The sequence below is a fragment of the Falco biarmicus genome, chromosome 3, assembly GCF_023638135.1.
Source record: "Falco biarmicus isolate bFalBia1 chromosome 3, bFalBia1.pri, whole genome shotgun sequence".
Taxonomy (NCBI): Eukaryota; Metazoa; Chordata; class Aves; order Falconiformes; family Falconidae; genus Falco; species Falco biarmicus.
Window position 1 is genome coordinate 94139228 of NC_079290.1, and position 22115 is coordinate 94161342.

The following is a 22115-nucleotide window of genomic DNA, read 5'->3' on the forward strand; positions in this document are numbered from 1 at the left end:
ACCTGCATTTGCAAACGTCCCTTGATTAGACACGGTTATCCTGCAGGTCCTAAGCTGAAAATTTCGCGTCCTTTAGGTTTCGTCAGCCGGATGGATGCCTGACTCCAGCAGGGAAAACGCACAAGGACGAAAGTTTTCTGAGGCAACGAGCAAACCGAGCAGAAGCTGACTGCCGCACGGAGCCGCGGGCTCCTGCCTGCGGCCGCCGTACCTGGTGAGCGCCGGGCGGGCGGGAGGAGGAGGAGGAGGATGCACGGACATTTCCGCGGCCAGCGGGAGAGCCCCTATCAATTCCCAGAGCCAGCGGCTCCGGACGCGCTCCAGCCCCGAGCGCACGCCGCGGAGAGCCGCCGGCTGCCCCGGGGGGGGGAAGGGGGGCGCACGGGCCGGCCGGCCAGGCCCGCCCGGGAGAGCCCGAGGAGAGCGGCGGGAGGGCGCGAGGCGCCGCGTGGCACCTGGCCGCCCCCCCCCCCCCGCCCGGGGTATCCCGCTGCTGCGCGGCCGGTGCGCGGCGGGCCAGGCCGGGCCGGGCGGGGGAGGGGGGGAGGGAGGGGGAAAGTTGCGCTCACTCCGCTCCTTGGAGGCGCCCCTCCCCGCGCCGAGGCGAGTGAGAGATGCTATTTGCAACAGGCGGCCGCCGCGGTAGCGCGTCCCCGGGAGAGGAGCCGGAGCGACACGTGATGTGTCTCCTTATCAGGGTGCGCGGGGCAGCGCGGGGGCGGGCAGGGGGCGGGGGCGCCCGCGGAGCGCGGCGCGGCGGGGTCCCTAACCGTGCCCATCTCTCCCCTCCAGGGAGGCGCGGAGGACGGGAAGTTAGCGCGGAGTTGATGAACTTTGCACATCCACAGAAACGCCATTTTGATTCCTTTTTCCGGAACAAGTTTGCGGCTCCCTCCCGTGCGCGCTCCCCCCGGCGCGCCCCCCGCGCCCCCCCGGCGGCCCATCCTCCCGGCATGTCGCGGCGCAAGCAGCCCAGCCCCAGCAAAGTCCGGCGTAAGTACCGCGGGGCTGCCCGGCCGCGCTCCCGCACAAAGGGCAGGAGCGTGCCTTAACTCCGCAGGGTTCTCTTTTGGTTGTTGGTGTTTGTTTTGTTTTTTTTTTTAATTTTATTTTCTTCTTTGCTTTTTCTTAAGGGGGGGAGAAAAATGAGGAAAATAAAATTCTGGAAGGGGGCAGGCGCGGGGGTGAGGACGTTGCAGCGTGTTGGCTGGTCGTGCGACTTCTTTAAAAAATGAAATGCTTGTTGGTGGGGGAAAAGTTTCCTTTAAAAAAAAAAAGAGGAGGAAAAAAGTTTGGCTGGCAGCGGTGGAGATGATGATGAGTTCGTGCAGCCTCCCTCTTCCCTTCCCCCGCTCCTCCCTCTCCTCTCCTCCCTCCGCGGCTCCTGTGTTTTTTTTTTCTTTTTTTTTTTTTTTTTTTCCCTTCCCTGTTGCAGACTTTCTACCAACCAGCAGCACCAGCCGCGGCGTTTTGCCTTCAGGACCTGATGCTCATCCATATTAAACCGTCTGAGCTCAGGAATCCGGCCAGATCATCCCCCCCTCCTGCTGCAAAGTTTATTTTTAACCAGCCACCGCCACAATTTGGATGGGGCTGCGAGGAAGCAACATCTTCTAGCCCGGCTCGCCCCCGTCTCCCGAGCCCGCAGCCGCTTGCCTTTTAACTTTTCCTTCGGGCTTACTTTCCTGCCGGCGGTGGCGGCGGGTCCCGCGGCGGCCCCTGCCCGCTTTTCCCGGACGGGAGGGCCGCGCCGGAGCCGGGCAGTTGGGATGAAGGCGCCCCTTCTTCGCAGGTAGAGCCGGCTTGCGCCGCGCATCTCTCCGCTGACTTTCCGCCCCCCGTGCCCCCCTCGGCGGGGCCCGCCGGCCGTGCCAGCCCTTCCTCGGCACCCCGGTCTCTCCCTCTCCTCTCCCCCCCTCTTACTTGATTCTATTTTTTTCCCCTTTCCTTCTCTTCTACGCCCCCCCGGGGAGGGACGTGCGTGTCCTTCCCCTCCCGGCCTGCGCGGCGGAGGGGAGCCAGGCCCGGAGAGCGGGGGGTGGGTTCCCCCCGCCGGTCCCCCCCCGTGTACCCCCGGTCCCGTTGCCTTTGTGCGGTGCCAGGAACACATCCCTGCGCGGCGGGGCCAGCGGCGGGCAGGGACGCCTGGGCGGCGTCACCACTACAGGAAGGAGCCGGGCAGCATCCGAGGAGGGGGGGTGTCCGGCCCGGGGCCACACTCGCCCCTTTCACCCCCCATCTTGCCGGGTGGGGCGCGAGGGGAGCAGTGGAGCCCCCCCGCCCTCGCAACGGTGGTGTTTCGGGTGAAAACAAAGTTTCGGGCGGCGCGGCAGCCGCCCCCCTCGCCGGCGGTGCCCGGTGCGGATGGGAGCCAGGCGCGACCCGTCTCTCAGGCGACTGCGCTGCCCATCGCCGTTGCTACGGGCCGGGACCCCCCCCCCCCCCCCCCCCCCCCCCCCGTCCTCCACGGCGGGGCCGCGGTGGGGATGGATGCGAGGGAGACCCTCCCGCCCGGTTAGTGCACGGGGTTGGCCCGGGTGCCCCCCCCGACCCCCCGTCCGCGGCGGTGCGGGGGCCGGGCCGGGCGCGGCGTTGCTGGGCAGAGCAGAGCGGAGCCGGGCCGGGTCGGGGCGCACGGCGCGCCGAGATGCTGCAACTTTTTTTTTTTCAGCAGAGGAGGGAGGGCGGTGGATTGAACTTTGTCATGTCGCAGATAAGTTTCCTCTGGCTTCTTCTCCCTGCACTTCTCCCCCGCCTCCCGTCCGCACGCACGCTTGCTTTTTTCTTACTTTTTTTTTTTTCCTGCCTTCTTTTTGCCTTTTTTTTTTTTTTTTTTTTTTAATTTTCCCCCGTTTCACCTTTTGTCCGCGATATCTTTGCCGGCTCGGCATCCTCGCCAGGGTTCTGTAGGAGGAGGAGGAGAGTGCTTCTCCTGGCTCAGCACATTTCCCGGCCCGCTCCGCTGCGCACCCCGCGGAGGCCCGGGCGCCTCCGTGCCCCACCGTGCCCCGCCGGGCTGCCTGGCCCGGGGCTCGTGGTCCTGCCCGCCGAGGAGCCAGCATCCTGCCCGGCAGCCGCTCGGCTGAGTTCCGGAGGGAAGCAGGGGGAACCGGCCATCCAGTTTGAATCCCGACTCCCTCTGTTCGCCTGTTTTGTAGATGCCATCGAGCATGGTTACTTTCTCAAAGTAGTTACACGTCTAGTTCGGTGTGATTTGGCAGCTGTGGACTAGGAGGGACAGCAAACAGTTTTCTTCCCATTCCAACATCCATCCCTGTGCCTTGGAAAAAGAATTCGCTTATTAACAGGAGCGGTGGCTAAATAACGCTGTCTTGTCACCCCTGCAGTGCACAGTAGACAGCTGTTATGGTGGCTGAAGTTTTTTCGTTGAGGTCTGTCGTTTTGACACAAGCACCGAGTTTTGTTACCGCAGTTCCTGTTTTCCACAGGGTCAGCGTGCGTGAAAGGGATGCAGTGACTCAGGGTCAGGCCAGCCATATTTGTTTTAGGTTTTAATTTTCCCTTTGAAGACTTAAGGGTATATAGTCTTTTCTTGGTGTGCCTGCATAATGCCGATTAGCCTTAACGGGAGTTGGGTACATCCAGGGAAGAATAGGCCCTTTTGTTTGTTAGAAACCCAGAAACAGCATGAATCCATCATCCAATCAATCAGAGTACCAGGGCTCTCCCTCACCTGCTGGCAGGGACACATCCAGCCTCCTCTCTTGCTGCGGGGCAGCTGTGCTGGGCCCAGTGCAGCTTCTTCTGCTCCCTCACCTTCCTCTTCCTGACAGCTGTATTTGGAGCTGAATTCTTACTGTGTGGTTGAAAGAACACCATCCTTGAAGTACAGTCAAGTAAACTTCTGCTCTAATTTCACAGGCAGCTTCTTGTTGTCAAACTGTTGTTTGTGCATCAGTAGTGACTGTTTACGTAGCCACTTTTACACATTTCTTTTACTAAGTAATGAGCCTAAAGAATATATATATATATGTATTTGGCTTGGTATTAAGACAGAATATAACAGGGTGTTTGCTGACTGTTTTTCTGTGTCTTTTCTGTTTGTGGTGGTTGGTTTTTTTGTCACCCGGACCTGGGTGTTTGAAGCTTTATTTGCTTGCAGATTTCAGTGTAGTGAAACATCGTATTCTGACTCAGCTTACCTAGGTTGCGTGCCCATTTTTAACTCTTTACAATATTCAGTGATCCTCTGACAAAATGGCTTTTCTTTTTGATTCTGAGAGTCAGGAGATTCTTGGAAGTTTCAAAACTGGGAAGGCTGAATGTCTTCACTATCTGTTAGCAATATATATAATCTCCTTTGCTACCAAAGGCAAGTGCAGTGTTGCCCAAGGCATAAAAACATTGACTTCTGTAGTGCTTTTCTCAGTCCTTAAGGATTTTATGACTTTGCCTATGCTGAAGTTGCACTGCAATCGTAACAGTAGCTTGACTTCAGCCCATGAAAGTTTCTTCTTAAGCAGAAATAATTTGGATTGCTCTCAATTGGATTTCCCATTTAAATAAAAAACTGTTTGTGTATTTAATATTGTATAGGTTAAAAACATATAGATAAATCCCTTTGGTTGTATTCATTATCCCTTGTAAAAGTAGGTGGTGCTTAGAAGGTCATAGGATAAGTGTTGCTAAGCAGCTAAACAGAAGGATGCTAAAATTAACCTGAGTGTTTTTGTAAGGGATTCACTTTTTAAGTTGCAGTAGTTTTTTTATTGACTTAAAATACATTTTTTGATAGTAAAACATCTGAACAAATACTTAAATGCATAAATAAAGCTTTCCAGGGGATTGTATCGAGTGTATGAGTTATCTACACACAGGAGAAATTCCACCGTCCCCCAGTATGCCTAAATTTTACCAGCATTGGGCCCTTGATTTGTGCCCTTTGCAAATGTCCTTCCAGAGTTATCTGTTGCTCCAAGAGCATCTGATGTATGTTGGATAGCAGCCTGTAGGGACAGTCTTGGGAAAAAAGAAACTGGAAAGGTTCCCCGGGAACAGGCAGAAAACAAGTAAATCCTGTTAGTCTGAAATCTATGCATGTGCAGAAAAAGCCCCTTTTAACTTTTTGATGAATGATGCCTAAGTTTGGAAATCCGTGTTTTAGGTGTACACTCTTAAAACATGTGAAATCATGTCTTCTTTCAGGGCAGTGAAGGTTGTTTTAAAATGAGTGTATTATTGGACCATGTTACTGGACCAGTTTGAGACAGCTGCTTTGATGATGTGGTAGCTTCTTTCTTGGGAGATTATTGTCTGTAGAGGGAGGATGGTGCTGCTGCTGCTTTCGGTTCTCCTGAAGGTAGTGAGAATGCCTGTTGCTCTGTGTCTTTTCCCTTTACCTCCTTTCTGAATTCAAGCAGGACGGTCAGTCATGGGATCACAGCTCACAGCTTTAAAAAAATTACGCTTTTCCAAGAGTATTCTGCAGCTTGGAAGGGGGCCAGAAACTGCTTTGTGTTCTTTTGAGTACAGCTTCATTGTGGATGGAGTGCCCAGGTACCCTGCAGTTTTCCTGGGAAGTGTCTGGAGGAGCAGATGTAAACTTTGAGGGTGAGGAAGGAATTGCCTTCTGTGACTGTCCGACAGCTCATTTCTTATTTTGGGGTGGGAGATGTGACTTGCCAAATTGTTGTTCAGCATATAAAGCAGATTTTCTTTGGGGAGGCGTATAGGAATCCTTTCTGTTTGTGTGTGTGTGTGTGTTGGGTTTTTTGTTTGTTTGTTTGAGATAAAATATTCTGCGTAAACCACCACCTATGGGAGCTGTGCCCCCCTCCCCATTTAGCGGCATCTTTATAGGCTGTAATTTGAAAGGCAGGACCTTGGAAATGCCACTGTCTGGTGATACACTGAAAAGTTAGCTATTTGTGTGGAGCCAGGCAGGGCTTGAAACTTGCAGAGCTTTGCCAGGCCGGGTTTGGTTATCAGCGTTTGATTACAAATGAAAATAGGTGAGGTTGGCTGAGGTGGGAAGTGCTGGCTCCGTTCTGGGGTACTTCTGAACAGGAATTTCAGGAGCTTTGACTCTTTGTTCTTCTTCAGTGCAAGAAATCTGATGATGGCTTATCTTTGATGTCTGCCAGTCATGATGTTTTTCCCACCTGAAGGTGTTCCTCCACCCCACCCTGCAGCTCTGTTTTGAATAGCAACATTTGAGGGCCAGTGAGTTAGAAGAGGGCAGACTTCCGAGGCAGTAGTGCCAGAGCATCTTATCCCCCTTCCCTTAGCGCTTTACACAGAGCAGGGTGACAAACTTTATTTAGAGCTTGTGCTGATGCTTTATTACGAAATGTTAAAAGTACAAATAATTGCCAGCTGGGGCATATGCTGTGGACGCCCGTTGGATGGCTTGTTCATGTTGTGCTGGAAAAGGGTCAGAACAAGGAAGAGGGCCTGGACAAAAGGGAGAGAAGAGTCACTTGGCTCGTGGCTGTGCTGGTGATAAACCTGTTAGAGCAGCCTCCTGCAGTCAGAAAGGAATTGTCCTGATGTAACTGAGCAGCACCTAGACCTGTGCTTCCTTTAGAAACAACATAGGCTTTCTGGTGTATCCTGCTTTTTTTTTTTTTAATAGTGGCATTTCAGCTTTCAGGTTGGCCAGCCTAGCAATCAATAAAGGTGGTTGCCTTTGAATAGGTGCTTTACACAAAATAACTAGTTGATGGGTGGAGACTGTTTATTCAGAGTGATTCAACTAAGTAAGGCCGAGAGAATCTGAATACCTCTTTAAAGATGCAGAGAAAGGCAGCTGTTTTAACAACAGGATTCACCTGCAGAGTCCTAGCCATCTGCAGAGGTGCCTACACCGAGGGAGAAGAAAAGCTGTCAGAATCCCCCACGGGCGTTGTTAGCCTCCTGAACTAAAATGGGTATTCCAAGGACCATTAGAGAGGGAGGCCTTGGTACCTCCACCCCCATCCCTGTCTCCTTTGCTGATCTTCCCATAGAAGCATGTGGAATGCAGCTTTCAAACTCTACTTTTCCTGCACCTAACCTTCCTGAGCTAAAATGTTTTGTGTTTAATCTTACTTACTTATTTAATCTCAAGGTTTTGAGACATCTTTTTCCTTTTGAAGAAGACATACCCACATCCTGGTGTCTGGAGTATCTTTGAAGATCCATTTGCACGAGGGATGTTACTTGTGCAGGGCTCAAAAAGTGTGGGAGAACTGCTTGCACGCAGTCATCAGGTGACTCCCCAGTGTAATTTCCGTCAGCTTTGAAAAATTGAATTTTGACTTTTGAGTCACTCTGGGTAAAAAGTATGTTAAACATCTTGGACATTTTCTATGCCAGTGTGCCAGTGACTTGGTCATTTGGTTCTACAGGAAAAATGTATTTTTTAATAGCGGAATTGCCAGTCTCTGATACATGTAAGACTTCTCCATTTGTTGTCTGCTGGTGGATATTTTAAAAGGTGTTAGTATGTGCTTTCTTGAAGCAGTACAAACCTACTTGTAGGTGTTTTAGGAATAGGTGGCCTGCATCAGTCATCAACAAAGCTTTTTTTTTTTAGTTAATTTAGGTATGTGCTTCCTCTCTGAGATGAGAGAAGCAAGATGTTCACGTTGAAGTGTAGCTGGCTTTTATCGAGTGTGATTAGCTGGGTTTAACTCGACCCCTTGTTAGTCCTGTTTCGTAGGCAGGTGATGTCAGTGTTCAGATGTATCGGTACCTGGGAGTGCTTTGCTCAGAGCGCTTGCATCACAGCACTAAATTCCATTCCTGTGTTCAGGCCGAACTCCTTCACAGTCCTAACGTTACAGTTTGGATAAGGGAGAACTGCTTTGGATTTTGCACCAATAAGCAGCAGTACTTCCTTGTCTTTCCTTTAGGGAGCAACATCACTTTTAGTTTGGACCACTCACAGCTTTGGGTAGGGGAAAGAGCCTAGCTTTAAGTTCCTCTTTCTGTTACACAAACTGTATTTTCTTCATTAAATTAAGTTCATTAGGTCTCATTGCTCATAGTGTTTTAAAAACATGAGAAGCAGCCAGGACATGAATACCTGTGTGCTCTTCCTTTGTGTTTGCATTTTTTCCTGATGTTGATGCATTTGCCTGTGTATTGAGGACCACAGGTGGCTGTGGTGTCTTGTGCATGTGCTTGCCTGCTTTGTCCCCTCCTTCTCCCCAGAAGCACTAAGGTATCCTGAATTGCTGTGTACCTGGATGACTTGCAGCACAACTCACATATTTTACTGTCTATACATCTTGATGCTTTCAGATGGAAGGAAGAAGGGCTGCGGGAGGAAGCTTGCTTTTTAAGTGAGGCACTGAAGGTCCAGGAAGTGGAAGCACATGCCGTAGCAGCTGGCTGTGGAAGAGATGTGGCTGGGTTACTGAGGGCTTCCATTTGTGAAGTTTTGACTGTATTTTCCAGCAGAAGTATGAGTGCAATGACAAGTGCTTCTCTACAGAGATGTAATTTACGCTTTGTATTTAGTTGATTTGGAGGGTGTATTTCTTTTGGTCTTTTTTAACAGCTGCAGGTATCATTTGTTCTTCTTCCTTATTAGATGGCCCAGTCAAGTGTCGCTTAGTACATATTACTACATTTCCAAGTAAGGTTCAAAACTGTGGTCCTTGGCAGCTTCTGGAGCAAGTCTTGGAGCAATTTCCAGCTTTTACAGCAGATAGGTGGCTTTTCTGCTTGGTAAGGTCTCTTCATGGTCTTTGAACAGTTAGGAGTCTTTGACTGTTGCAAAAGGGTAGAGAGAGCTGTATCACAGCGCCCCTATTTTCCCAGAGTAAACTCGGATTGTTGTTGGGAACTGTGCTTTTCTTTAAATAGTGAGGAATTTATTTTGCTATCAGTGCTACATACACTTTGTGGGAGAAGTCTTCCTTGTCTCCAATGGGAAATGGCAATGTCTTTTTGTTGAGCGTGAAGTGGCCACCACGTTTGGCCTAACCAGAGGGTGAATTTTGAGGGGTGAGTGAAATGATCTGTACCTCAGAGTGGATGCCAGTTACCTTGGGAGGAAGCCATGCAGATTATAAACTCTGCAGGAAGGAACTGGTGGATTCTGTAAACTCTGCAGCTCCGTTAACTGCAGTTCAAGCAGTTCTCAGTCTCTACTTGCAAAGCTTTTGGAACTTGTAAGCTCTTTAAATCTAGCGATTGAGGATTTTGCATGGTTTCCTTTTCCCTCAAGAAAGAAAAACAGAAATAAATGGCAAAGTTACTAATTTTAAATGCTCAGAAGTCAGCAAATGAAAATTAAGGTGTTCGTAGAACAGTTAAGTGGGCCAAGATGAACACAGATCATGCCTCATTATGGTTGGTGTTGTGTTTAATAAATCAGTAGATGCGTACGTAGCATGTAGAAGTGGAAAACATGGCTTCATTCAGAGCAACAGCAAAATTCATTCAGGCTTCACTGGACTAAGATTTTATGTGGTGTATATACAGCTGAAAGTTCTTGAGCATTCATAGCATGAAAGATGCCAGGAAACTTTAAAAAACTGAAATGCTAATAGTGTCTATGTATTTTCCTGGTGCTTGAAATTCCGACAGGTGTAGTTAACAGAGTCAGCGCGTCTGTTTTAGGAGCTTGTTTGATAAACAGCAAATTGAATTTGTGATATAATAGCCTATTTTGACTAAATTATCTCCATCCTCGTTTTGGGCATCGCTGAAACAGTGTGGCCATTGCTGCATCCCTTTTCTAAATCCTAGAGGCTGTGCTTTTACTTTCTTGAGTATATTTGCACTGGTGAGTGGGAGGAGGACTTGTCCTTCCCAAGCCTGTCCTTCTCTGCAGGAAAAGGGGAATGTAGAGAATTCTCCCTGAGGATGGATCTGGGACAGAGATGGCCCCTGCATGTTTGGGGCCAGAGTTTTTATTTACATCGTTGCGTAACTCTTAATCTCCATAGAGAAAGGTGTGGGTTAGTAGATTTGCAATGTGGCAGACTTGCATGTGGCCGTGGTCTGCCTGATAGTATTGCATAGTAGATGTACCAATGCCTGCCTGGGGTCGTCCTGGAGTATTGGGTGACCCTGTGCAGAAGGATCTGCTGTTGCCAGACTTTCGACCTTGTGCATTGGCAGTCTCTCTTGTGCCTGCACTGCCAGAATTGTCTGACTTGCAGTAAATGTTTCTGTTTGTGTGCACACTGTCTTTTCAAAATGATCGCTAAAAAGTATTTGGGCCAAAAATAATTTACACTGGACAATAAGATACTAGCAGCATGTGCAAACTGGACGCTGTAGTTACTGTCCCAGCTAGTAGTTCAAATGGAGCTGCACAGCCCAGTAGCCCAGATGTGGATTAGAAAAGTCCAGACTGCTGATCTGAAAATTTCCACTATTTTTGGTAATGGATGTTTATATGAGCGGCCTAATCCAAAGACCCAAGAAGTGAGCTGGTGGTGGTCTCTGTTTAATTCCCAGTATACAGATGCCAAGTGTTAATGCTCTGATTTCCTACACTGTAAACTCTTCGGGGCAGGGATCAGCATTCAATTACAGAGTTTTGAAAAGCCACCTAACACGTTGTGGAACTGACCTGTTCGGCACTACCTCAGTATAAATGTTTAATTAACTATCTTTTTACCCCATAGCGGAACCTTTCCAGATACCAAGGTTGAGGCATGCTGGAAACCTGTGCTGCTGTGGTGTGTGCTTATAAACGGAGAGCTTTGGTTGCAAGGCAGAATTTGGGCAGTTCTCGTAAATGCCTTGTTTGCACACAAAGGACAGAGCATTTTTTTATTTTGTTATTTCTTGGGCAATGTAGGTGCACGTATATGCATGTGTTCAGGGGCCTGCGTCTGGGTGTTCTGTTCAGAAGCAAATGCACTCCTAGCTTTAATATGTGTTTTAAAGCATCACAGTCAGACCACGTCCTTCTCTGTCCCTTTTGCTTTAGGTCTGTATGTAAACGTGACAAATGTCAATGTTCTGAAGTTGAGAAATTGGAAGAAGAAGCTGGGAACAGAAAGATGTTGCCCCCTCAATACGTCACCATCCCAAAACTGAAATGAAGTGCAATTGCTGGCTCTTGCCATTCACAAAGTAATCTAATTCTCTTCCCTTGACTGACTTATGTTGTAGCTTTAAACCGAATTCTTAAATCATCCTAACGGTGATGTATGTATCATTTGCTATGTTTATAGAACGTGAAAGCATATGGAGTAATGGAAACATCTAGAAATTAGACCTCCAGAGAAGACTCCCATTTTAATCAGGTTACTTACTTGGATTAAACCAACCCAAATTTAAAACATGTGGGCTCATGTACTAAACTAGTTGCATTTTCAGCACTCCAGGGGTCTGTCTGGGAGTTTATCGGTGCGTTGTTGTAGTCTGCTCCAGCCAGATTTGTAGGAACACCAAACTTGGTGTTACTAAGGTTGGAATAAGCTGATGTCAGATTTTTGTCCACAGTGCATAGCAAGTAGAGGTCAAACACTTGTACAGCCGGTGATACTATGACTTGTTAAGAATGTACACAGCAGGTCGCTTTTCAAAACATCTTTTGAAAAGCAGCCTGTGAGAGCAGTGCCATGTAGAAGAGACATGCATCTTCCTCTGGCATCAGCAAATGGATGCATCCTATCACATTGGACTGCTGAGCGTGTTTAGTCATGTTACTGTAATAAGCTCTGGGAACAGGAATGGGTTCTGCCCTGTTGCGCTTCGGGAAGATTTGAATGAATTTGACTGGTTTGTTCCAGGGAAGCTCGTGTTCGTATCTGCTGCTTTTGTGCTTGGTACAGAGAAGGAAGGAATCGAGTTTGTTTCTTGGCTGAAGGGGGCTTTCTTTGCAGTTTAGGATTGCTAACATTACTGTACTTAAATTCTTATTCCTTAGAAGAGTTAAAATTAAGATTGTAAGCGACTCCTGGAATTGTTAGTGTTTCTGTTGCTGGCAGTGTACAGAATTGTTAGTGTTTCTGTTGCTGGTAAGTGTACAGATCTGCTTGGTTTTGAGACTCCGCTTTACGCAGGTAAACCAAGTATTGGGGACCCTTCTCTTGCTTCCAGCTGTAGCCTTCAGGCATCCTTATTTCTCCTGCCCCGGTGAATCATACTCCATCATACGCAGATGTAAATTTTAAATGTGCTGTGGTGGGGGTTACTGCCTTTATCCTTTTCTTTCTGCCTTAACACATGTGTGTGTCGGAGGCAAGTCCAGATCAAGCCAGAAACTTTGAACACAGTTACAATTATGCTGAAGTGGGTTGTTCCATTTAAGTCAAAATACTGGCATGGGCAAAGCTAGGGGAAGTGCTTCAGGACTGGGGCCTGCATTTAACTTTCAGAAAAAGTATTCCTGACACAAGCCAGAATCTTTAACCTGTGTGAGCTGCAACTCCAAACTCATCTCACTGACTTCAGTTTCTGACCTACTTGAGAGGGTGCTGCTCAGCCCAAGGAAGTGTCACAGGTCTCACAGCCTGAGAAGAGTTGGCTGGGAAGAGAGTTGGCAAGAAACGTGGCTTTGAACCCAAACTTCTTCAGTACGCAGTGTCTGCAAGAGTTAAACGAAAGCACTCCAGCAGCTCATGTGCTCTCTGTGTGTGCATACTTTCCTAATCTTGACATGGGGTCTGAGCTGCAAGCTCCGAGGGCGTACGTGAAGTTGGCTTGGCTGTCACCTCTTCACTCCCTGGATCTGGCTGCAGCTCAGCACGGGGACGCTCCCTGCCGCTGGGATTACCGGTTGCAGATAGCCAGCTGCCCAGAACCTGCCCCATGGGGTTTGGGTGGGCCGAAAGGTGCCCTGGCCCGCCTCGCCTGCCCTCGCACTGCTTCCTGCCCTTGTGGGGAGCAGCAGAGGGAAGAAGTGCTGCGGCAGCCCCTTTCCTGCGCCTGGAAGGTGTCGATGTCTTGCACCCGCCTTGTGCTCTCGGGTTGGGCCGGGTGAGCTTCGTCCTGCTCTGCCATCATTGTTTGTCTGGAGAACAGCTGCCTCCAAGGTTGGGACTGTGCTTTACAACAGGGGAACAGCTGTACGGAGCAGGGCCTGCGGGCCCATCGCTGATGCTGGCAGGCTGTCCCTGCGCGTGGGGGGACGGAGGACAGAGCATGCGTTTTTCTCCTCTAGGTGACAAAGTCCTAAGGGCAGCTTGGCTCTCCGGGAAGAAAAACTACGGTTCCTTCAACCCACAGCACACTGTCAAAAATCACTGAGTGTTTTGGACCAGAGGCTGGAAATGAAAGCTGCCTTCTATTTTTATTTTTTTTTTCACTTGGATTTCCTTGGAAAGGCTGCCAGTGGCCACCTCACCCCACCCTGCAGGCGTGCGGGCGGGAGTGGGGGTAGCCGGCAGGAGGGAACATCACCAAAAAGGCAGAGCAGCTTGGCTCTTGGCCATGCACAGGAGCAGGAACAGCTGCCTAGATGGCCCCCGGAGCCTCACTGATGTCAGCAGAACCAGCGCTCCTTAAAACGCGACACCCTCTGTGGGGTGTGAGGGGGAGCAGGGCTGGGAGCAGGTTTGGGGGGGGGGGTAAGCAGTACATAAAACAGCCTCCAGAATCCCCCCCCCCCCCCCCCCCCCCAGTTCAAAGCACCTCTACTTTCTATAGGAACGGGAAGGTTTTGAATGAGTCAGTGAGAGTTATGAGAAATTTGTAAAAGTAGAACAAGTTACCAAACAGGAGGAGCAGAAAGAATATGTGTTGTAAAATTTGTGTGTGTCTGCGATGTGTCTGTTTGCTTGGGTTTTTTCCTTTTAAGAGAAGTGTGGCTAGGAACGCCTCAGCACTGTTGGATAAATCTGTCAGTGCCATTCCCTTCTCTCTGCCCTGTGATGTCTCTGAGAACCTGTCACACTGTGACAGATCATACTGTCAAACATCATACTGTGTCTGAAAAGTATCTGGCTTTCCTTGGGATGCCGTATGAAATACAGCAGGATGTGGCATCCTGCAGGGAGCGTGTCATATGTGTGCTCAGTGGGCCTCCTGCGCTTGCTTGAGCAGGGGAAGGGAATACACATCAGAACACAGTTGTTCGCAGCTCCCTTCCACTCCCCTGCGTTGTTCCAGAGAGATGGCACTTCACGTTACCCGTGAGCTTTACCGAAGCTGTCTCTCCTTGCGTGTTGGTACCAAAGGGTCCCTGATGGTGAGAGCCTCTTCGTGTTTAAGGGTGGTGGGGCTATTTGACCTCTGTGGTGTGGGGTGCACAGTGCAAAATTACCCTTTTGATAGGTGCTGAACTGAATGAGTGCGGGTGCCTGAGATGACTTCTTCCAGTTTAGTAGCTGATGGTTTCCGAAAGTCACAAGAAAATCTGATGTGTAGCTGGAAGTGCTGAGGGAAGAGGATACCAGCTTTTCCAGAACTGTGAAGCTCAATCACAGAACAAGGTTGGACTGGACATGAAACTGGATTCCAGGGTGACGTGGTGATTGCAGCCTCTGTTGGCTTTGCTTCTTCCCACAGCTGGGGACTTGATTTTCCCAGTAGGCCTGTGCCAGCATAGTCCTGCTGCTAGTCTTGTGGTGTTACCCCAACACAGAAGTTGTGCTTGAATCTCTTGCAAGTGGTATGCAATGCACAAATCTAGGCGGCAGGGGTAAACCAGCCTATCCGGGCTCGTTGCAAAGCTGAATTTGCAAAATGCTGTCTCCATCAAGGCCAGTGTAATAATAAGTTGCAGAGATTCCGTCTTGGAAAAACAAACAGCGTAACACAGGCGTTTGGGGAGGAGAGTTTTGTGCTCGTTTATAAGGCTCTTACTTTTTGTTAACTCAGGTTAACTTTACGAGTCAGATTAACATTTCCTATATCATTCCAGAATTCTTGTAGTAATTAGCAAAAATGACACAGGGTCACAGCAGTTGTATGGGACTGAGTAAGCAGATATGTTCTTTTCAGTTGGGACAGTGGGATGAAGAATTTAAATCTGAAGGTCACAGAGGGAGACAGTAACAGAGGCAGAAAAAGAACCTAAATGCTCTAAATCCAGTTCTGTGTCTTCACCATTAGATCATGCTTCCTGTCTAGGCAGATGAACCCACATAAAAACCTTGGTTCACAAACAGATGACATTCAAGTACTACCAGCATTGTAAAATATGGCTAGGGCTAATATATTTGCTCTGACTTTCATCTTGAGTGCCTGGTGGAACACCTGTAAGTATTTACATTTTAACATGAGCTTTTGTGCTTGTGAAAGCAGACAGTTTGACAGCAATGACCTCTTGCACAAAAGCCTGAATAAGTGATGAACTTCCAACAAATCCATGACCTGAACTCTGCTGGATGCATATTGAAGGCGACAAGTTAATATGGCCTGTGGCAGCACCAGCAAGATGCCTGGCTCTGTGCTGGACTCTTCTGCTGGAGATGGTCTGCAAATGAGCCTCTAATCACCGTCCCTGCCCAAAGGCCTGGAACTAAGTGTGCCTGTGCTCGCTGCCCAGGTGAGGGCTTCAAGCAAATGTTTGCTGCAGGAAGGACTTCAGGTTTTCCGCAGTTTTCTCGTCCTGCTGCTTGGCCGTGACCCTGGGTGAAGGGCTTGGTTTGCATTGCAGAGAAGGCAGAAAGGAGTATGTGTCTATTCCCTCCCAGGCGGCGCACTTCAGAGCTCACTGTGCTTAAATTGAATGGAGCTGTAGTTAAAACTTCAATTATGGGCAGCTCAGGAGTTGTATGTGTCTCTGCTGCAAGTGTGGTAACCACTGGCTGTCAGGCAGGGAAGACAGCCACAGTATGGTAACCTCTGAAATCACCCTAACCTGAATCACGCTGAAGCTGTGGCTCAGGTGATGTTTCCTCAGGACTGCCCTGTCCTGGAATGAGCCATTCCTGCTACCTGCTTCTCCAGTGACATTTGGATTCAGAGCAGGGAACGCCTCTTCAAGCTGGCAGAAATGCCTCTGGATCTGTGGCAGAAGGTTTTCTAGTCTGTGGAGTAAGTAATGCTGCGGTTTTTGCCTGCAAAACTGAAAACTAGAGGGAGTCCTACCTGTGTCTAGTACCAAGTCAGACCAAAATCTAGTGCAGGATGCTGATTGAGCTGGATTTATCAAAACAGAGTATTGCAAAAGGGCACCTATTAATGATGCTTTCCTAGTATAGTCTACCAACAATGTGCAGCCTCTGGAATCTCTTGAACCAAAGGGGTTTTATATAGGTACAGTATTTAGGTTCAAGGATCCTTTTTTTCTGAGCTTTTCCAGTGGCTTTTTGAACCTGTACTGACACATGGCATGTTTTGGTGGTGAGTTTTGCAGTTTTAACTACATGCTTTGTTAGAGAGGAGGTGAAAAAACAACTTTTTAAACCTGCCATTTGATGCTTCCACTGGAAGCCATTTAGGACTTGTACTATGGGAAACAGTAATCATTCACTACTGACCTTCTCCACACCTTTCAGGATTTTTTGTGGGCCTCTGCTGTATCACCTCTGTGGCCTTCTTCCCAGGTTGGAGCCCCAGTCTGAGTATTGATTACTGTGCAGAAGTTGTTCCATGCTTCTGATCACATTGTTCACCAACATTTGTTAGAGCTTCAGTTTGCCTTTTTAACATCTATCGCAGGCACATGCCAAAAGTACTTTATTTGTCTACATATTTATTGCTGTAAGACATATACTTGGACAGGCTTAAAGACTTCCAGGTGCTGCCAGGATTCTCCTCTTCAGCAGCTTTTTTGGGAAACTTCCTCAATGTTGGCAAGTTACAGGCAGAAGATACTGACTGGTGAGGGTGTTTGCTGGTCTGGCTCAGTTACTTCCATCCTGATTGCTTGAGAACTGCTTGTTTAAATGGTGCTTTGCTCACTGCTTTCCTTCCCAAATACCCTGCCAGATCCTAACAGCAGTGCCCCTGAATCCCTCTGCTTACTATTTCTCCCTGCCCCTACAGATGGCAGCCTGAGGCATGCCCTGCGTGAGACATGGGGCATTTTTCCTTGCCAGCTCTGGGCAAGATCCACTCAAACCAAGTGACACTACTCACGAAGAAGTTTGCCTGCTTTCCAGTGCTAGCCTGCTTATTTGGGACGATGACTAGGATTCACCCATCTGTTTGGTCTCAGCAGGTACCAGAGGAATTGTTTTGAGCCCTCTGAAGTAAAATGATTATTGATGTAACTACTGTGTTCCCATCCCCTTTTTTTGGTAGTCTGCCAAGCCACTTGTCCATCTGTAGTGACTGCTCCATGTTGGTGGACTTGGGAGATTTTAATTTTTGCGACCAAAAGAATTCTGCTTCCGTACTAACCATACCGCTAGTATTTACTTACGTTAGATCACGACCAGAGTGCTTTACAAATTGGTGCCTGCAATGCTACTGAAATGCAGCCACTTCTGAAGTGGAGAGTGCGAAAGGAGAGGTCATGCTAACCCCTTTCTCTGTGTAAAGAGCTGCACATTCTTCGGTACTGACATAGCCTAAAAAGGAACCTTGGCTTTTAAAGCCCTACCTTAACCTGCCTACCAAATGATGCATATTACTTGATTTGTGTTTAGCTGATGAAAAACTTTATTTCAACTTGCCAAAACTGGGAACTTGGTTGCGAGGGTGATGCTAGCGATTTCAGTCCTTTAGGTAAAGAAAGCCTTTCACAATGAGAACTCAGCTCTGTTTAGGTTACTTGTTCCCTTTATTAAGCCTCTCAGGATTGATGAAATACAGTGGTCTTAGGAGAAACAAGCCCTGTTCATCGTGTAGTACTGATCTATAACGATAATCTTTCAATGTCGCTGTGTACGAAACCATTCTAATAAGCTGTTCGGCACTTCGTGCTGGGCTCTGTGAATTATATAGTGTTTGGAAGTAGCAAGCATCTCTTTTGAGAAAGGAGGCAGGGACTGTCCTTTTAAACCATTGAGTTGTGGTTGTAGTTCTGACTGTTGAATTCAGAGCTTGTCTTGCATTGCTCTACTGCTGCTCTACGCATTTAGTATCCTACATTTAAATTTAGTATCCTAAAAGGCCGTGTGAGGACCAAGGAATGGAGCCCTGGCATGGCATATGCTTTGCAGGTGTCTCTCTGCTCTTGGGCGTTAGATCAGGAAAACTTAAAGGCTAAAATAAAGTCATTGTGTATGTGTAAGCAGGAGGGCATGTTTATGTTTTTTTAATTTGAAGTATTTTCTTAAATGCCTTTTTTTCTTAAGGTACATATTGTAAATATTAAAGAGCTTAAATATCTTAAAGGTACACCCTAAAGTGCTAGGCCAAGAAGCTGATAAGGTTTTTTTGTGTTTGGCCCTCTTGTCTTCGGAAAGTTCAGTGTTGGCTGGGTCAGTTCTCTAATCTGACTTGTGCAGCTGATTTAGTTGTACCAGCACAGGGAGGCAGTGGAGAAGGCATAGCAGAGGACATGACTTCTGGTTGCAATGTAGATATAACAGATTTTAAAAGCCCATGCAGTCATCATCAGTGCTCAAGTCGTCAAAACCATCATGTCTTTGTAGCGAAGCAGGGGCCAGGAGGAAACGTGGAAGAACTAAGTGGAATGCCTTTTTTGCCAGTTTGTCTTTGCAGAGGGTTGGAATCAACGTTGGATGAAACTGGAGGCATTGCTTGCTAGAATGGGTCCTGGAATCCATGCAGCAGTGTTGCTGGGTTGATGAATTCCTGCACACAGAGTCTAGTCCAGGATCTGCTCCATGGGGGCAGGGGGTGTCATTATCAATGTCTGTGGCATCTGTCCTTGTATATAGGACCTGCATCTGCTGTGTTGTTGGACTTAGAATCTTTGCTGGTTTGTAGCTGCGATACTGAGAAACAGCAGCACAACAGTTTGGAATTTTTTGAAAGTGCTTCATTTTAAACTTGTTTATTTGTATCTGCATTCTGGCTTCCAGGTTCATTGAAGGGTGAGTATCCACTCCATGGCTATTGTCAGTTGATGGGTACTGTGATGCCAGTAACTGTAAGAGCGGCAGGATTATGGTAAAAGAGTTACTTTCCCCTGCTCTCCCACTTGTGCTATTCCCACTTGCCCCTGTCTTTCAGGTACATTGTGGTGTTCACCTTCAAAGGTTGTATTTAACACCACTTGTATTTAATGCTTTTCCCCCCACCACTTCAAGGCAAGTATTCTTCCAGGTACGTGACTACAGACAATGCAAAGGGAAGAATCTCAATGGAGATCTGTGCTAGATGTTTGTTATCTCATTGAAGCTCCTTTTTCTAAAGCATCTTGATACTTGGGTATTTTCTCCCAGTTTCCCCCTTTTTGATGTGTCTTTGCCTGGGTAACTAAAAAAATTAATAGTGATGTTGAATTAGTGACTTCAGAATAGTTTCATTGGCAACCTAAAGGTGCATTTGACATCACAGGATGAAGAAGCAGCAAAACGAGCTTAAGGAGGGGGTTTTGGTTTTATTTTTCACAATTTGTTTACCCCCTCACCTGTAGCAGTTCATTGCTGTTGCACTGTAACTCACCTACTCTTCAGAGATGCCGGTACAAGGGTTTGTGGGGTTTCTCTGTAAGCCTTGTCTCTACAATGATCTGGGTAGCCAGGCCTCTAATTTTTTCTGTCTTTCAACAGTCTTACCTCACCAGCTTTTGTTTTGGTCACCAGAGGGGAAGCAAACCATAGGCTTTCCCTGGCATGGGAATGAGCAGCTGAAGGAAGGGGAAGAGCTTCTGGCGAGGTGTTGACCCTCAGTGCCATCAGCACAAAACTACAGGCTGTTAGCCTCAAGAGGCTTATGAGTTTCAGCTGTGAGAATAGTCTTCCCACCTTACTACACATTCTCTGTTTGCTCTCGTGATGAAAAGCTCTTTATTGCATTAGCTGTGCAAAAATTCTGTTGCTTATGTAAATCAGGTCTCCTTTAGCTGTTCTTTCTGCTCCCGAATAGATTTCCATCTGAAGAGAGTATCTGTCTTAATCATGCTTGATACTGTGTAAGGAGATCATGTTTCATCATGTAAGATTGTGATCCAGGTTTTGTTCTGGCTGAACTGGTACAAACGTGGTGCAGCTTTGTCAGTCTTGGTGCAGTGTCTTTTGTGGAAGAAGTCGGTTTGAGTAGCCAGGAGCAGGGTATAAATCACTGCACAGAGATACCAGCTTAAAAAAAATAGTAGTGAAGACTGATGTAGGTTTTATTGGAATGCCCAGGCTTCTGTTATAAGATATGGAACTAAACATACACTAAAGGCCAAGTAAGTACAGTAACTGCAACAGCACATTTCCAAGAGAATTGTCTTGTTGCAAAGGAACATAGACTGTGAAGGGGCTTTATGGCATCTGCATACTTAATACAGGCTCTATCAGTAGCTACCATCAGTTACAATAGTCCATTTGTTTTTAGATTTCCGAAGTTATTTTTTATAACTGTTTGGAGGAGTAGCATATAAAAAAGGGCAGCATGTAGAAATCTAAAACTCCAGCCAAAAGACACCTCCTTTTTGTGTCTACGTGTTGCAGCTGTCTATCTCTTGGCAGCAGGCAGCCTGTGTAGAATGTGAGGTTTTAGTGCTGAAGCGTGGAAGAGTGAATTAAGGAGTTCTGAACTTAAAACATTCTTCTTTTCTAGGGAATTTCAATCCTCACCATTGCTTAGTTATTTGGAGACTGTTAGGGTTGGGTTTTTTTCTTCTTTTAGTAACTATATTCACAGTAATAATTACATGATATGATAGAGGTTTCTAACTCTCCAATTTTCTCAGTTATTCTACAGTTTAGTAATCAAATGAATTGGAGTCAGTTGCATGGATACCCAGCTGGGAGGAAATACGAAAAAGAGCATGCATGTATTTTTTTATGGGGAGGAGAAGAGAAAAGGGGGAGGTTTCAGGTTTTTACCGTGAAAAAGACCTTTATATAAGCCAAATAGATGTTTTGTTTTAGGGATGTCAGTACAGGACATGTTGTTTCTGTGTAAACTATGGATAGCAGCATAACATCTGGGGCATAGTAATACTTTTTTGATTTCCCCTTGTTACCTGGAAAGGCAGAGGATTTGTGAAATGAGCCAGTGTAGCAGCTTCCCCCCAACAACTCAGCACTGTAAGTATTTACATTTCAGAGTAAGTAGGTGCACACTTCTGTACCATGAAAACAAAGTGACAAGGGAAAGGTAGAATAACACATTGTCAGGCTTTCCATTAAAACCCATTTTTCAAAAAATACGTCACACATGCAGTTACGCAGATGTTGTGAGAGTAGAGGGTGGAAACCATGTCCTTAGTGTGTGCCGAGGAACAGGATTGGGGTGATAACCTCCCATCTCCCTGGCAGACTAAATCCTTGCCTTTTGCCAAGGCTTTTCATTATTCTGGCCTGGTCCGGGATACAGTTTTCCTTTCAGCTGAGACGTTCGTACTGCTGTAGTTGTTGCATCCGCACTAGGCAGGCAGAGAAGGCTGGCACGGGCAGTTTTGTATGCCGGTAGTACTGCTGCCTTGCTGGCAAGGGTTGGGCTTCTCTGACTTAAAAAAGGTATGGTTAAAGTCGTTTGGCTTTTATGTGTGTGGATGAAACCTGACTTTTTGCTCCACAGAAAAGGTTAAACCTTTCTGAAACGTGTAAGTCGTAGTGTGCAAAGGCTGTGTGGTGCTTCAGCAGGTTTCAGTGCTGGTTTTTTTTTTTCCTGTTCATAACTTTTGCACGGCTTTTAAGCTCTCGCTCTTTGGAAGGCTGGTATTAAAAGGAGTGGGAATCATCCCAGGGAGAGGAAAAGGACAAGCTAACCTTGGCACCTGGGGCCTGGCTATTATGTCGCGCTTCCTCTGCGGGGCGGCGCGGGGCGCGGGGCTGGCCGGAGTGATGTTCTCACAGCAAATGGAGGAAGTTGCTCGAGCAGAAGCAGTGCTTCTGGATCTCCTCTCGCCTGGGGGATGGGGCAGGGTGGTGAAAGAGGGTTATACAAAGCACCGATCCCTCAGTTACGTGCACAGCTCGACAAACTTTTTGGTAAACCGGATACTTTGGGGAGGCCGGGAGGGGTTGGGGGGCAGAGATTGTTTCCCTGGCGGCCGCTGGCAGTGGGGAAGGTACCACGGGAAGGAGCCGGGGAAGGATGGCGGGGGGCGGCCACCCCTCTCCCTGGTTGCTGACTAAACAGTTATGTCAGCTGGCAGTCGGCGAGGCCTGGGGATTTGCGATATAGCTCCTGGAGGGTGGGGGTGGCTGCGCGGGGGGAAGGGAGGGGAAGGGCTG

At 47.8% G+C, this 22115-nt stretch overlaps 1 protein-coding gene across 9 annotated transcripts in view; it reads left to right on the forward strand.

Moving 5' to 3' along the window:
• Window positions 1-563: 563 nt before the first annotated feature.
• RREB1 (ras responsive element binding protein 1) overlaps window positions 564-22115 on the forward strand; it is a 125907-nt gene continuing 104355 nt past the window's right edge. For 4 of the 9 annotated variants that reach the window (XM_056330907.1, XM_056330906.1, XM_056330908.1 and 1 more), the window contains exon 1: window positions 716-993. Coding sequence is in view for 4 of the 9 variants with exons in the window: in XM_056330903.1 (XP_056186878.1) it covers window positions 828-993 (166 nt within the window). In the remaining 5 variants the exon portion in view is untranslated. The other 5 variants (XM_056330910.1, XM_056330909.1, XM_056330904.1 and 2 more) reach the window with 4 other exon arrangements.